The sequence below is a fragment of the Neomonachus schauinslandi genome, chromosome X (assembly GCF_002201575.2).
Source record: "Neomonachus schauinslandi chromosome X, ASM220157v2, whole genome shotgun sequence".
NCBI lineage: Eukaryota > Metazoa > Chordata > Mammalia > Carnivora > Phocidae > Neomonachus > Neomonachus schauinslandi.
This window is the reverse complement of record NC_058419.1, coordinates 96733956-96749918: the sequence shown is the minus strand read 5'-3', so window position 1 is coordinate 96749918 and position 15963 is coordinate 96733956. Positions and strand designations below refer to the sequence as shown.

At 36.5% G+C, this 15963-nt stretch overlaps 1 protein-coding gene across 1 annotated transcript in view; it reads right to left on the bottom strand.

Moving 5' to 3' along the window:
* Window positions 1-340: 340 nt before the first annotated feature.
* The window catches only part of TMEM47 (transmembrane protein 47), a 28967-nt gene continuing 13344 nt past the window's right edge, over window positions 341-15963 (bottom strand). Inside the window, exons 2-3 of the mRNA XM_021681523.2 lie at window positions 13077-13217; window positions 341-3448 (exon numbers count right to left, since the gene is read on the bottom strand). Of these exons, the coding sequence (XP_021537198.1) occupies window positions 3270-3448; window positions 13077-13217 (320 nt within the window). The 3' untranslated portion in view covers window positions 341-3269. The remainder of the gene's footprint in view (window positions 3449-13076; window positions 13218-15963) is intronic.

Below are 15963 nucleotides of genomic sequence, written 5' to 3'. Positions count from 1 at the left end.
CTTTTGCTACTCCTGTTTCTAATTGTGTCATTAGAGTAGGAAGACCAGTAGCCTGCGCTGTATCTCCTTCCTGTGCATTTCAAAACAAAGTTTAAAGAGACATTTAACATTCTTTCTTTCTCTTAGTGTTTATATAACTCAACTGCAGGGGACAGAAAGAATCTTGGGAGAGAAAATGAAACAAAACTAGTTTTAAAAGTTTTACATAAAATGAGCATGCCATGGCAGGTTCTGTTTTCTAGGTAATATATATTATAAAGGAGAACATGAACTTGCAGACGTGTAATTTGGGAACCTGTTAATGGGTCTACACAGCAGAGAAGACACAAGTCAAACCACATCAGTGAAACCACTTTTATTTTTATTTTTTCCACATAGATAGCTTCATGTCAGCTACAAAAATCAGGAAATGAAGAACCGATCGCGAAACTGCAAACTCAAAACCACTGGAGTGATAAACAGGTTTCCCCCAGAGGACTGTTAGAAAAAATAACCAGAATACCATGGATTCATATTTAAGTAGTAAACATGTCATATATTTAAAAATAATAAATATAGAACAGCAGTAGAGAAACTATAGCATAAACAGCATGAAGTATAATTTTATTTTTTAAGACAGATGAAATTTCTAGGCACAGTTTTAGGCATTAAAGAGGACACAGAGGCATAGGTTAGTGTGCGCTGCTCTGTACAAAAATACAGTCTGAATAAATTACATTGCTAGCCATACAATTAGACGTCACTTACCAGTCAGTTCATTGTATGTTTAATAATATACAGGTACATGCTAATCCATATATATCATTTATATTTCAAACACATAGGTCTCTCTATATTTGTCTTTAAAATTTACATGTTGAACTTACAAAAAGCTAAATAGTTGTGCAAGAAATCCAAGTAACTAGCCCTGATGAGTACTTTATGCTCTATGTGTGTATGCGTATATATCGCTCTAAGATAAACAATGGATTTATAGTCAACAGTTTTGCTTGTAAGAAAACATCAAACAAACCTAAAGCTGCAAAGACGTAATGTAGGTGAAAATTCACATGTGTTCATTCTGATAGACAAAAAGTATTTCGGATAAGCAACAATTTTCGTGTTGTACTGAGCTTGTTAGTCATGAAATACTTTCAAATATTAGTGATGGTAGAAATACAACATAGGGCTCTTCACTGGGAAGGGGAGAAAACATATAAGAAATCTACCTTTGAGTGTACTGCAAATATGTGTGCCTTAGCCTATAACATAGTCTGTCATTTTCCAGCCTGTCATATTGACAGAGAATGAAAACTTGGTACGACTCGAGATGTGATATCGGTCTAACAGCACACTGCATCCTCTGCTAGGACTAAGAAAAGTGCCTCACTGATGTCAGCCCCAAAGTACTGTTCTCCCATTATTCAGGAATAAAGAGACTCTCTCACAATAGAGAGTGTTTAGTAGCCAAAATCCCTATCCAACAAATACCGTATTTCTCATGCTGCTCTGACAATATGCAATTAACTGCAAGACAGTCTGGCCCAGATTTCACTATTTTTCAAGAAAATTGCTTCAGAAGATTCTATGATACTAATATCCTTCTGGAAAACTTCCACCCATAGTTTCTTATGAGTCTATAGAGAATCATATACTTTTATAAAGGTTTCTCTCTAGGATGTATTTAATTACTTTTGTCTGTCATTGCTAAAGTAAGATCAAGCCTGGTTCTTCATATTTACTTTGTGATTCTATAGAGAAGTCACAAGATGGAAGGGTTTTTTTTTTTTTTTTAAGCGTTTGAATAATAAAATAGATTTTTTTTCCCTGTTGTTCTGGCAACAGTTCTTAAGACAAGCTGAAAGCAGAACTCTGCTCTGGGAGGTAAAGCAAATTATTAAATACTATTGATGTGGTCCTGCTCTTAACGGATTTTGCAATACAATAGAACATAAGTAGGTTTTAAATGATTTTTCCAATGCTTCTTTCTGCAAAAGGGCCAAAACCAGGACATACTGTTTTAGTGTCTTTGTTAACAAAAATAACTATCTATAACTTTTATATTAGAACTGTATTATTTGATATAAAAATATGTTTATAATTAAACTATCCAAATTTGTGTATTAAACAGGATTAATGCAAGTTTGCAGTGTGAGATTAGTTGCAAACTTATTCCCTATCATTGATATTTCCTTCCTTCCATTTGAACAGCCAACAAATGATTCCCTTAACATAAATCCATCATAATTGTGTGCAGAAATCAGCCCATTAGTTAACTTCAGAGGACCAGGTGATAACCAGATGAATTCTACTCCTCTACTGAGACATTTAGACATTTCTATAAATCTATCACTATTCTTTTATTTTTTAATAAAGACATTTAAAGTACTTGAAAAAAAGCAGCCTTCTATTTTACTGAACTTTTAACAAAATGATCATTCTAATTGCTACTCTCTTTTGAACTACAGTGCTTGCAGAAGAATCATGAATTTTCAGATTAACACCATTTCAATTTTTCTTCTTATACAATTCTATTAAAACTTTCCAGTGAAACAGTAGAGAACACAGAGCAAAAGCTTTAAGGTATATGTACTTTTGTACAGTAAATAAGTGTGAATACCAATCTAAGCCTCTTAACGTGTACAAGGTTAGAGTTCAAATCACTTCACTAGAGCAAATATTACTTTTATATGTAATAGGCAAATGCATGTATTGGAGTAGGGAACAACTTATTACCATTTATACTAATGGTTCACCTTCTATAAAAATATTTAAGCTTGTTACATATGCACAATTATTTGCAGTAATGTTTGGTAAATGATTTAAAGGGTACTTCGGACAAAAGCAACTCATGCATATTTCTTTCTAGTTGCCCCAGGGAAAGCAGAGACTCTCAATTTTCCTCATTCTAGATATGGCTGAGGCACAATTGCTAACCGCACAATGAAAAGCACATGTCTCCAAGTCTTGACTCCCTTCCTGGGGAGAAGCTGATTGCCAAAGCACTGCCTATATAGACCCTTCACTTGTCAAGAAAAATGACATGAACATATTGGAAGTTTGCAGCATTTGCCTATGTCTAATCAGCTCTCTTAATTTGTGCAGGTCCCTAAAATGGATGTGAACGCTGGTTATGATGTTGACAGCCAAAAGGCAAAAGATATTAAATCAACTGAGGAAACTGCTTGATGCTCCACATGTGTTTTAGAAAACAGTGAGTTAGAAAAGATAACAGACGTAATCCTTTTGTTGGATGGTTGGTTGTTTTTTAAAATGTGAGACTGTTGGTTCTAGTAGTAGTCTTCGTAGTTCTTAGGGTTCAGGCAATAAAGGATGGCACCCCCAAACGAAAATATAGTTGCACCCCAGGCCAGGCCATAACCCCAGTTGAACTCATGGTAAATTTTCAAGCTCACAGTTTCAATGAACTTGATTGGGTAAAGGACCAGGCTGCAAACCTGTAAAACAACTGAAAGAAAAGCAAATAGAAATTAGGAAAGTGTTCTTTGCAGGAAATAAAAGGATACAACATATAAATATATATATGTATGAGAATTGCTTTGTAATCAAACATAAAAGCCAAAAAATTTGAAGCATTGCTTATTCCAGATGGTATACCTTAAAACATTAGCAATTTTGTCTTTAACACTGTTTCACAATATAGTAAGAATTACTCTACTAGCAATTAGTAACTCCCCATAATAGTACTTGATGAAATAATTAGTGCAATAATTTACAAGAGCATACAAAGTAGTGATTCTCACTTTATAGACATACATATATAAGCATCACTATTATGCAAGTAGTACTATAAGCTCAACAAAACAAAACCTGTAAATAGTTCCCCGAGAACAGTGACTGCAAATACCCGAAACCCTTGCTATTTATTTATGCTCTTGAGGAACTGAGGAATTCAAATTCATTTGTACTGATGAAAGTCGTCAAGCTGTGATTTAAGACCTGCTTTTCTTGCTGCTGCTTCTCCATTACCACGTAACTCAGCCAATGATTCTAGCAACTCCTACCATGATGCCTTTGCTTATATTCCTCTGATCAAAAACGATTTTCATTCCTTTCCTCTCATCCTTCAAAAGGGGCTCAAAAGTCATCTTTGTCAAGAAGCCACATCCAATTAAACCTTTGTGTTAGATATAACAGATGACATTTATATATTTATTCTTCACCTACTTTCAAAAAAGAATGAAATCAATGAAGGCATAGGAGCTAATGGTACTGAAAACATCAGCTAATGCTAGCTACTACCATCGAGACAAAACTCAGCTCTTCGTTCTCAGCTAACTCTCGGTTCTTAAGTCAGTTGTCAGTCAGGGCTAAAGGGGAACTGTGATGAGTCATACCTGATTTAAAAAAAAAAAAAATTCATCAGGAAAGGGAAGGGTTGTTGTTTTTTCTTATATATCTAAAATTAAAGTGGTCCTTATCCTGTTGATATCTCTATATGGGAGACACTGGATTACACAAAAGATGATGTCTTCCATTCAAAATCATAACTGCATATTGCATCTATTGTATAATTTCTACTTTATTTCAATCAACTTAACTAGAATTTATGGGATGCATCTACCTCATTCTCTACTATAGGACAGCTTCTACCCTCAAGAAACAATCTTAAAAAATCTGGGTACTATGTACTATGGGGCAGGGGTTGGCAAACTACCAAATCTGGTCCGCTGTTTGTTTTTGAAAATAAGTTTTCTTGGAACACAGCCAGGCTCGTTCATGTACTGTCCACGTTACAACAGCAGAGCTTGGATAGTTGCAAGAAAAACCATGCAGCTCACGAAGCCGGAAGTGCTTACTATCTGGCCCTTTATAAAAAAAAGTTTGCCAACCCGATACATCAAGTAAATGTTTAGTCAAAATGATTATTATTTAATTCATCTTAAAAATACTGTAAATTCCAAATGTACAACAATAAACACATGAACAATTACGGAGACAAGAATAAAATTTTATATAGTAAAAAAAGATACAGTTTATTACCTTTTTTAGAAAGAGCAGTAGGATGGATAGCGTATTTAATTAAACTGGAGTTTTGTGCTTTAAAGTCTATGCTCATCTATTCTCAGTACCTATAAAAGATCCTTATTACCAATATGATTAATGTTCCCAGAAAGTCTACATTAATGGTCCTCTCTCTAGCGTAAAATTGATGAACTCCAGAAAATTCATGAGGGTGTGATTCCACAAAATCATTCCATTCTGTAAGGTTCTGACTAGGGGGTCAAGTAACCTTTCTGGAGCCAGATATAAGAATTTGAAACATTTTTGCCATGTAGCTCAACACTGCGCCTACCACACTTCCATACTATAGAGAGTGGATGGATAAATAGGTCCATATAAAAGGAGAATCTCTTGGCATCCAAAATGAACATCACATCTTGTTTATAGTTTAAAGGTCTTAGAAAAGGTTTTAAGTCATTGTTAGGACAACTGACAGCTCATTATATAACCCATACTTCCTCTACTTCCAGCAAGTGCTAAATGTGTATTAATTAAAAAAATAAAGTCAGCTGGCTCTGTGACTTTGTGAGGGAAAGGGTGGTTTCATGTATTAAATGTCTTAAAACTAACAAGAAGTCAATTACTATCAACCATGAACTACAGAAAAACATTGCAAAGTTAGTAAGTAAGTTTAAAAGATAAAAAGGCAATTTCTCCTCAGGCTCCTATACTCTGGTCACTAGTCAAAGCATGACTGATCTTGCCAGTAGGTGATTGAAATACAAATGTGAAGTAGGAATAGTCATTCATTTACTCATTCAACAAATTCATTCATTCAATAAAAGTTTGAACCAAATTGTACAGTTTAAGGCATGGGTAACAAAAGTCGCTACCCTCATGGGGAGGCCGTCCATTAAGAAACAGACACAGAACATGGCAGGTATTGCCAAGAGACGTGAAAAATACAAGAACGCCAGAAAACCAGATAGAGGGATGCAGGCTGCTCTTTCAGATCAAAAGCTGGGGAAAGCCTCTTTAGGGGAGGAGGAGTCATTTGAGGACAGACCTGAATGAAGTGAGGGGGGGCAGGTCAATCAAATGGGGAGTGAGCAATCTGGGTGGGGCAGGACATGAGACGTGAGACGGAAGAGAGAAGCAGGGGCCCATCCGGGGATGGACCTGTGAACCACGGGAGGGGGTCTGGATTTTCTTCTTAGTGTGATGCACAGCTGATAAAGGAGTTTGAGCAGAGAAGTAATAACTGATCTGAATTCTCTTCTAGAAGGATTATATGGGTGGGTTCTTTTGTGAAAGAGCCAGTCCCTAGGGTGAGTTGTTTACCTAGGCTGCTTTTAATATTCATTTCAATGTGTTTTATTTAGCAAATACTTGGCCTCCTTGGTATAATACAATGACATAATTTCCCTCTAGTGGAAAAGTGGAAATACAACTCCATTAGGCTCCACTGGCATATTCTCCTGAGCAGCTTTCTTAGAGATAAAGCTTTATTGTGTTGTAGCCAGATGAAAATTACCCTAAAACGCTTATGCCTCTGCATTATTTTACTCTCTTTAGAATCACTGAGAGAAATGCATGTAATAGCAAAACTGAGAAAAAAACATATATAAGCCTGCATTTGTAAATAACTTTTTCCATTTAATAAAAATACACAGAGGCAGGTAAAAATGCCTCCTTGCCTTTTGTAGATGCTGTGAAGGGAAAAACAAATACACAAACCGAGTCCAGAACTCAAGAAAACATCATCACACTTACATTTCTACTTTACCACCAATCAGTGAAACATAATAGGCATCGGCTGTGGTCTTCTCTATGCTCTACCTCAGGGGCAACATTAGTGAAGTTGTGTAGCATTTTAGAATTTAAAGGGAATTTGAAGTTCATTTTATACCTCTCTCCACTCTTTTGAAAAGAGGCAACGAAACTAGTAACCATGAAATTGTGTGGAGAGAGGCATGACAAGAACTTAGAGGTACTAATTTTTGTCTTATGTCTAGTTTTAAGGGGCTATTTTTCAGTGCTTTCAATGCTGAACCATTGAAAACATTCAATATTGAAATATCCAATACTTTCATTTAAGGGGATATTTCAACAAAAACTTATTGGATGTTGACCATGTGGCAGGTGAAAGGGATCAGACAGACAGGACATGGCCCTTGACCGGTCATATTTCATACTCTATGGTGAAAACAGACACATAGATAATTACAAATGAATGTGTTCAACAGTAAGAGCAGAGGCATGTTCACTGATCCATTCATTACACATTTTCTGAACTCTAACGATATCCCAAACACCATTTCTGCCTGGACAAAGAAGGGAGGGCTTCCGAGAGGAAGCACCATTTGAATTGGTTCTCAAAGGATGGACAGGACTTTGTCAGAAGACAAAAATGAAAAGACCTCTGGGAAAAAGCCGCAGCTTGTATAGAGCTTAGCAGTATAAGAGGGTGTACCTATAGAAAAGTCAGGAGGTTGGAATAAAGGGTACATTCCCATGGAAAGGTTTGGTTCAGACTATAAAAGGCTTATGTGTCATAAAAATAAGAGACCAGTTTCTACAGGGAGACATCTCAGAGGTTATCTGAATTGTAGATGCTGTTGGTGCCCTACCCATATGCTCTCATCTTCATCACTCCAATACTTGTCAGCCTGACTTCCAACTGTCTGCAACACCTGCACTCCTTTGCCTGACTTCTCCTCTGGCCACGAAAGCTACTTTGCCTGATTGTGGGGCAGGCCTGGTGCTCTGGGAAATGAACGCTGCCGGCTCCCCTGCCATCACCTCAGCCCGTACCAATGACTCTCTGAATCTGGCTTCTAAATACCCCACTTCCCTAGTCCTTCCAATGAAATAACTCTGAGGTGTGTGTTGTAAACCGGTTCCAGAATTTTTCCAGGAAGTTTAAGCTCCAGCTGCCTTCAGCAACAACTGGTTTGATAATGTCCTCTTTCTTGCCTACCTACCCTTCTCTGTCTCACTTTTCCGTATCCGTGCTTTTGCCTCCCAGACTAAGTACTTGCACTTGTTTCCTTGTCTTACGTTCTGCCTCTGGGGAAACCAAAGGGACAAGTGGCGAGACCAAATGTGTATTTGAGAACAACACCTCATGGGTTTGTGTGCAAGACAGACTGTAAGCAGGAGGGACTAGAGACGGGAGGCTCCTAGGAAGGAGGCTAGTCAATGCATGGATACCTGTATGCAGTGATGACTGAGATGCCACCAGCAGGAAAGAAAGAGGAGAGAAGGTGAAGAAAAGATAAAAGAAAAACGCAGTAACTGGATTCTAGGAAAGGGAAAGGAAGGAGTCACGTAGATATTTTAAGTCGGATATTACCATCAAAAAATAAAGTAGGGGAAGTTCCAATCGGGGAATGGAGGTGTTCCACTATGCCCTCAACTAAGGCAGTAATGGTGGGTCATGAAAAGAAGCTACAGACTTAGAAGATAATTTAGAGACAGAATTGATAGGACTTACCAGCCAAGTCTCTAAATACAGAATGTTTACAAAAAGAAAATGGTAATCTGGAGAATTCTGAAAACATTTGCCCATGAAGGGTCAATATGAAGCGATCTTCTTTTCCTTTTTATTTTTTTTTTTAAAGATTTTACTTATTTATTTGGGAGAGAGAGGGAGAGAGAGCACGAGCAGGGGGAGGGGCAGAATGAGAGGGAGGGAGAGAGTAGCAGACTCCCCGCTGATCCCAGGACCCTGAGATCATGACCTGAGCTGAAGGCAGATGCTTCACCGACTGAGCCACCTAGGCGCCCCCTTCTTTTCCTTTTTAAATTTAATCTGTAACTACCAAGAGTTGTAGTACATATGAAATTAATTATTGGCATTGATACGATAAATTGTTCTAGCCAAAGGGTAGTTCGATACTGATAAAGATCTGTGAATAGAATTCCTTTTTAGTTTGAAATCTAAGGTGGACACTGGTTTTTCTGCCAAAATCTAGACTCAAAATACCTCCAGTATTGTAAAGAGGGCTGCAAAATTCAAGCCTCTAATCAGAGAGAGCTCAGAGGTGGAAAGCAGTTGCGGGACCCTGGGGGAAAAACAATCACCATTCTGTACAAACATTCATTTACAGAAGGCTTTTTGCAGATAGAACAGAAAGGAAGTATCATTAATAAAATTAGTGGGGATTCTGTTATTTAAAATCTGAATTAGAAGACTGAGAATCTTCTGCAATTTGTACTAACGGCCTTTAAAAAATGGAAAAAAATCATCCTAAGTCCCAGTGGGGCATACAAAAGATCTGCAAAACCAGACAATACAAGAGGACCTAGAAAGAGGCAGCCCCTTTAATTTCACCAACTCTTTAGTGAGAGCTAGATGCCAGTTACAATCCCATCATATTTTACCTATCATTGTCAGTTATGCAATAAGAAACATGCTATAGTCCTCTGTATTGGAAAAATGCACACTTTCATGATGCGCTATGATTCAGTCATGTTGCACTGATCAATGTGTGGTCTTTATGGCCTCTCAAGTTGCTTATTTCTTTCAGGTGTTGCCCCAAGAGATGGAGTAAATGGAGTTACAGGATGGACTCCAACTGCAGTACACAGTTGGCAGCTGATTTCAAAATTCAAGGCTGATTCTGCTCTTGTTTTTCTATGTGTTATACATACCCAAGTGAAGATGGACTGAAACCCTGGCCCTGCAAATGACTAGCTGGATAACCCTGGGGAGTCACTTAACCTTTCTGAACTTATTTCTTCAGTGATAATATGGGGAAAATAAATACCCAATCTCAAGACTGCTATATCAGAAATAGTATATGCTAAGTGTCTAGCAGTGTTACATGTGGTAGGTGCTCGATTAATTATTGTTGTCAACCTTTTTATTACAGATAGTATCTTATTCTGAAGTATGGACTTCTAAGACCAGTGAGTGAGAGAGTTGTGGAACATGGGACAATGTTTTAGACGGGCTGCAGTGATGACAAGCTCTTAGCCATTCTACTAACTATTCAGGTGGGTAACAAGCCCCCCCCCCCCCCCCCCCCCAAATTAGGGACTTCAGGGATAAAGGGAAGATGCAAAACCTTTAAAATATGTTTGGCTGCCTTTATGAGATTTGATCATCAGCTTTTAGTAAATACCCTTGGAGTATATAATCTAACACCAAGGCAGTATACCTACATACTAGAGGTGCCCCACGTTTATTTGTTAAATAAGTGAATGAAAACAATAAATGAAAAAAAATCATTTTTATAACTATCAATTTCTTGAGCTGTTTTGGTTGGAGCTTTGTGCTCACATGAAACTTGCGGCTTCATAAACTGTCAAAAGAGAAATGGTTTAAGAAAAATTATGCTAGAGTTAGCTAGTTGTTTACATGCCTGTTTCTCCCTGTCAAGTTACAAGCCGGGCATAGCACATGGTGCTGAATTAATTAATTATGTAGTCCGGTGTAGAGATGTTTCCAAGTGGTAATGCTATGTTTGTTTTGATTTTATGTACTGCATGTTTCAGCAGAAGAAAAGATTATTTCTTTGCTAAAATACATAACATTCTCTGTGTGTCAACACCAAGATAAGGCTGGGTATTATTTGAAAAAAACATTTTGAGAAAAGAAGAGAAACACAGACTATTTTCAAGCAGACCAACATGAGCAAAAAGGGGAAATGGCTCCAAATACACATTTAGAAAGAATCACTAAACTGAATTACAAGTGAGACAGGCCAACCAAGAGAATAAGTATGTTTACTATGAAGCAAGCAAAATAAACAGCCATGATTTTCACTAGCATTGTTTCAAGTGGACAGATTTTCCAAATTTGTTCATCTTATGCCCAAATCAATAATGGATTATTATGTGTAATGAGTATCTTTTCCAGAAATCGGCTACAGGCAACTCTTTAATGGGTTTTGAGATGGGAGAGAGAAACCTTTTCATGACATGTTTCAAATAATGAGTAAGTTTTTACCTTGCTTATAAGCAAAATGAACACTAAACTAATGGTTATTTCAAAAAAAGCTTCCATAAGCACAGTGTCAAAAGAGAGTAAGTAAAATTAAATCTCAGCACATGTACATTTTAAAAATGTAGCAGTATAATGCTTGCTTTAGGTCTCAGCAGGTAGAATATGAATATATGAATATTACTGTAGGGATTCCTCTCATTATTTTATACTTTACTAATACTTGTAGTAGCTAGAGCTAAATTGGAATCTTTATTTTGACCAAATCCATTACCTCTAACTTATGTTCATTTACAATATGTTTTCTGTTACAACCAGTACTTATTTTCACATTTTCATAAATTTTGCTATACTTGGGAAAACATACAGAGCTTTTTTAGAAAGAACTAGAAATTCCTAGTTATTTTTCTAAGGATGTTTAAAATAGGTGCTATAAACAATGGATTTCTTTATAGATTCTGCCCATGCTATTATGTGGTAAGTTAAAATCTAAATGAGACAGTAACTAGGTAGCACCATAATACTGGATATTTATAAGAGAATGTCTAGAGTACCTCTATACCTTTGTAAAATCAGAAATATCTGAGTATTTTAAAGATTATTCAAAACATAATTCCAGTTTTAAGGAATGGTATATAATTTCAGAACAATTTATCAAAAAATTTTATTACAATTATCACTATGTTAATAAATCCTCGCTGCAAAGACAAATTTATACTAAAATTAAAATACCTAAGTTATTTCATTCTAAGAATAGAAAGATCCATGATAAATCCATGAACCAAGATATAAACTAGAGAACTGTGATGGAATCTTTAGGAGAATCTTCATGTTGTACTAAATGATTCACAATAGAGATCTTTATTACACAGATCAACAGAAAAATGAATAGTATGGCCACTGCCTAAGATTTCAAACTATTGTTTGTAATAGTGTTTTCTATTCTATTAGAAAGTATCTGTGGTGCTATTTAGCTGGTTTCGTGGGTCTCTTAATGCCATGTTCAGTCTGTAAGAGGCACCTAATGAACAGCTGAATGAATGAATGAGTCAGTAGCGAATGAACCACTAGTTCAAAATTCAGTAGCCTCCCAGCCCTGGCTCTGCTGGTAACTACTATAGAATTTTGAGCAAGTCACTTGAGAGATTTGACTTAGATGTACTTCAGCCCTCTGGACCTTCCTTTTCATGACACCTACATTCCAGTCAGTCTTCTTGGGTATAAAAAATGAACACAAACAGCAGGGGGCAGCAGACTACTTCTGATCTTATATTTTTAGATAAAACTACACTTCAAATCCTGAGAAATTTCATCCGTTCCCATCTTTAAACAGCTTAAAAAAAAAAAAAATTCATCTAATCTGAGATGGTTCTGTCAGTGTCTTCATTATTGACAGTCACAGAGGCTTATTTTGCAGTCTTCAAATCAGATGTGACTGACAGGGTAAATTGAAGGCACCACAAGAATATTTCAGTTGGAATCAAAAAGAACAATATATTCAAGGCTATTCTTATAGATGAAAATTAAAATACATTAAATAATGGACTGGGCATTTAGTCTTATAAACCCCCTTTCTAAACAGTTCCCTGATTTTAGCAAAACTCCACCTTACCTTGCTTCATGTTTTCATCCCAGCTGTGCGTGCTTCCTAGAACGATGGCTGTTAGATTAACGACTATGCCGCTGACCGCATACAACTGAATTGTCTGATGGTTCAAGTTATACATTATCATTTTTCATTATAAGCATGTTTGTTTCCAAACAGATTTAGACCTTTCAGCCTACATATATTGGAATTTTTTCCAGTTTCACGTCAGAAAAAAATACTGTTGCCTTAAGGTCACCAAGGGGGCAATAAAAGGAGGGGGAAAAAGCTGAATGTGAAGACAGTTGGTAAACACATCTGCTGCAATTCGTAAGGCAATAGCCCTGTCAAGAACTATTACTTACTCATGTTTTAGTTAGAAGTTTAGAAATTGCCACTCTGCTCTGTGAAATGCTTAACATACTGAAAACCTGTAATACGACAAACCCTTAGTCAGTTTACCTTAAAATATATCAAATGTCTCTCAATTTGTAGGTAATGCAGCAACCTCATACTGCTTTTGCATGTGAAGGGAGGGATGGTAGAAAGGTTGCTGCAACTTGAATACCAGCTCGAACGTAATAAATACACATTTACCTGCTGCAAAAAGCATGACAGCAACAGGTCGGTAGAAGCGCCTTCGAGATCCCACGCAGATAGAAATCAAACCCACCAGGAATGCAATAAGAATGATGGCAGCACCGCCCAAGAGTAAAGCCAGAGTAGCAATCTGCCAATCTGTAAAGAAAAATAAGAAAGTATTGCTTTTAAGCAGTCAGTCCTCAAAGAATCAACAGAATGATGTTCAGCAGCTTGCATCTAGCTGCAGCTAAATACACGGGATCTTACTGCATGCTAATCATCCTTTGGGAACTGAAGTGTTTTGCAACAAAAATTACTATAAACGTCCTAATTCAGAAAAGTCTCTTAGGCTAAGCTCAGCAGTGTTTTTAGACCAGGGGTTTGCCACGCTTTCCAAGGACTCTACTAAGCCTTCACGGTAAATTGGGTATCCTTTCCATAACCTATTTTCATTATTATTGTTTTTTTCTATTGAGCTATAAAGTTCACAAACTTTAAATATGAAAGTCGAGAATATGATGAACTTTTATATATATTCATACTCCCATATAACCACCAACCACATTAAGATATCGAACATTTTCGTCACCGGGGTTCCCTCGTGCCCCTCCCCAGTCAATAGTCACCCTCTCACCCAGGCTAGTAAGGGACATCTATCACCGCGGATTCATTTTTGCCTGTTCTTAAACTTTATGTAAATGGTCTGAACTCTTTTGTGTCTGGCTTTTAAGTCTGTGATATTGATTTTGTGTCTGGGTTTATGTCTCTGATAGCTACCCATGTTGTGTGGCAGTAACACATTCTTTCATTTTTTTTTTTTTCCGGTCCTTTCTTATAAAGCCTTCCTTCTCCGTACTGCACCCCCCAAAGGAACCAAGTTTTTATTTGCCAGTCTTTCCCTCCCCTTCTCTAAAACAACTCCCCCAGCAAAATGGCATTAGGAAAATTTGTTGCTGTTTGTTTTTCCCTCCTCTCTTTCATTTCATTCTAATCTCACTGTGGTATTTACCACAAGGATGGTCTGTGAAATTAAGTATTCCCAGGGAGCCAGAATGTACTCTAAATAGCTGCTGGCCCCCTTTCTTCATTCATACGTGGAAACAGCAAGCATATATTGACCACATGCTATGTACCGGTCTCTGTACATGGATACTTTGAGTCTCCTATGTGCTGAGTGAAATGTAAACCTCACTGAAATGCATCTGTCACTTCCTATAAAGATACAGAAGTAGCATGACAGAAAATTGGCCATTTCCCATCCCATAAGAAGAGGAGAATGTTCTCTAAGAAGCAGCAAAGTGAATATATGAAAGCACTATCCAGTTTAGGAAGCATCACAAAAAATGATACTGTGCAGAACATTCTTCATTGGGGGTCCTTTGGAAGTCCCAGACTGCCTCTTCTGGCCCTCACTTTAATGTATGTGCAGAAAATGAAAATAGACTTTAATCCATGGTTAAACTGCAATGTAGTCTTATCCAAAGTTAAGAACTCATGATATTTTGATGCTGCACTTTGAAATTACCCCTCCAGAAAGCTTCCAAAGTGCATTCTTTTACCACTGTAGGATAAGGGATGAATGGAGGAACCTATAAAACCCTCGGATTTTCTTCTCTTCTTTATACTTATATATCTCTGCCTCAAGTGTCCTCTTCCACATCCTTGCCTTCTAATAAATTCTGGATTTATAACTGGTACTGAACCAGAACTTGCACTGCATTCAGGAAACAAACAAGGGGAAAACAGAAAAAATCCACACTTTTAAAATATAAAGGTGAATCACAAGAAAGTGGAGAGCATTTTTTATGCCATCTATTTGTAACAAAGCCATATAACTTCAAACAAAAGTATATCTGGCTTTGAACTAGAGTTTAAAAGGATAGTCATACTATGGATTTTTTATTCCATAACAGCATGTAGCTTTGAATTTAAAAAAACCAAAAGAATAATCCTTACATTTGGAAGTCTCTAAATTTCTTTGAAAAAGTTTATACATAGCACAATTATTTTTCACTTTAACATAATAGAAATTCTTCTAAAAACTTTCAAGTTGAAATTTCTGAATAAGTAAAATTTTCATTGTATCAAAGTGGGGTACAAAAAAAAATCCATCCATTCATCCATCAAATTCTTTAATAGAGACTATGTTGAATACTTTCTAGTTGGACCATTATTTTTATAAAATGATTACTTTTAGCAACTTTCTCCAAATTACTTTAAACAAGAATTTTTACAGAATCGATTTTAAGTCAATATACAACTATTCACTCACTTAAAAAAATAACTTAAAAGACTGCTTTTCTGATAAGCTTTCACACAGCCCAATATATATGCATAATGATTTGCCCAGATTTGTGTATTTCCACAGCCCAATATATATGCCACAGATTTGACTATTTCCACTTTTAACCCAAAATAAAAAAAGAAATTTTGATCACTTTTCTCTACTTTAAATATCCTCAAAGAATAGCTAAAATACATGTATTTATTTGCATTTTGTAAAAACAAACTAAGACAAAAAAATTGGCAAAATTTTCCCTTAAAGGGCAAGACAGTCAATATTTTCAGCTTTGTTGGTCATGGTCTATGTTGCAACTACTCAACCTCTGCTGTGTAGTGTGAAAACAGCCATGGACAATATGTAAATGAATGAGCATGGCTGCGTCCCAATAAAACTTTACAAAAGGGCTGGTTTTGACCCTCTGGCTAAAATTTATTGACCCCTGGTCTGTACTTTATGTACCATTTAACAATGCTGAACTTTTTTCTATGTAAAGGTCTCTCAGACAATAATTTCATAATAAAGTCAGTTTGATAAATGAGTAATAAAGGAGTGCAAAGTGATGTTTATCCAATTTAGCAATTGAAAAGTACAGAAAACCCAAATCTCCTTAAATTAGGA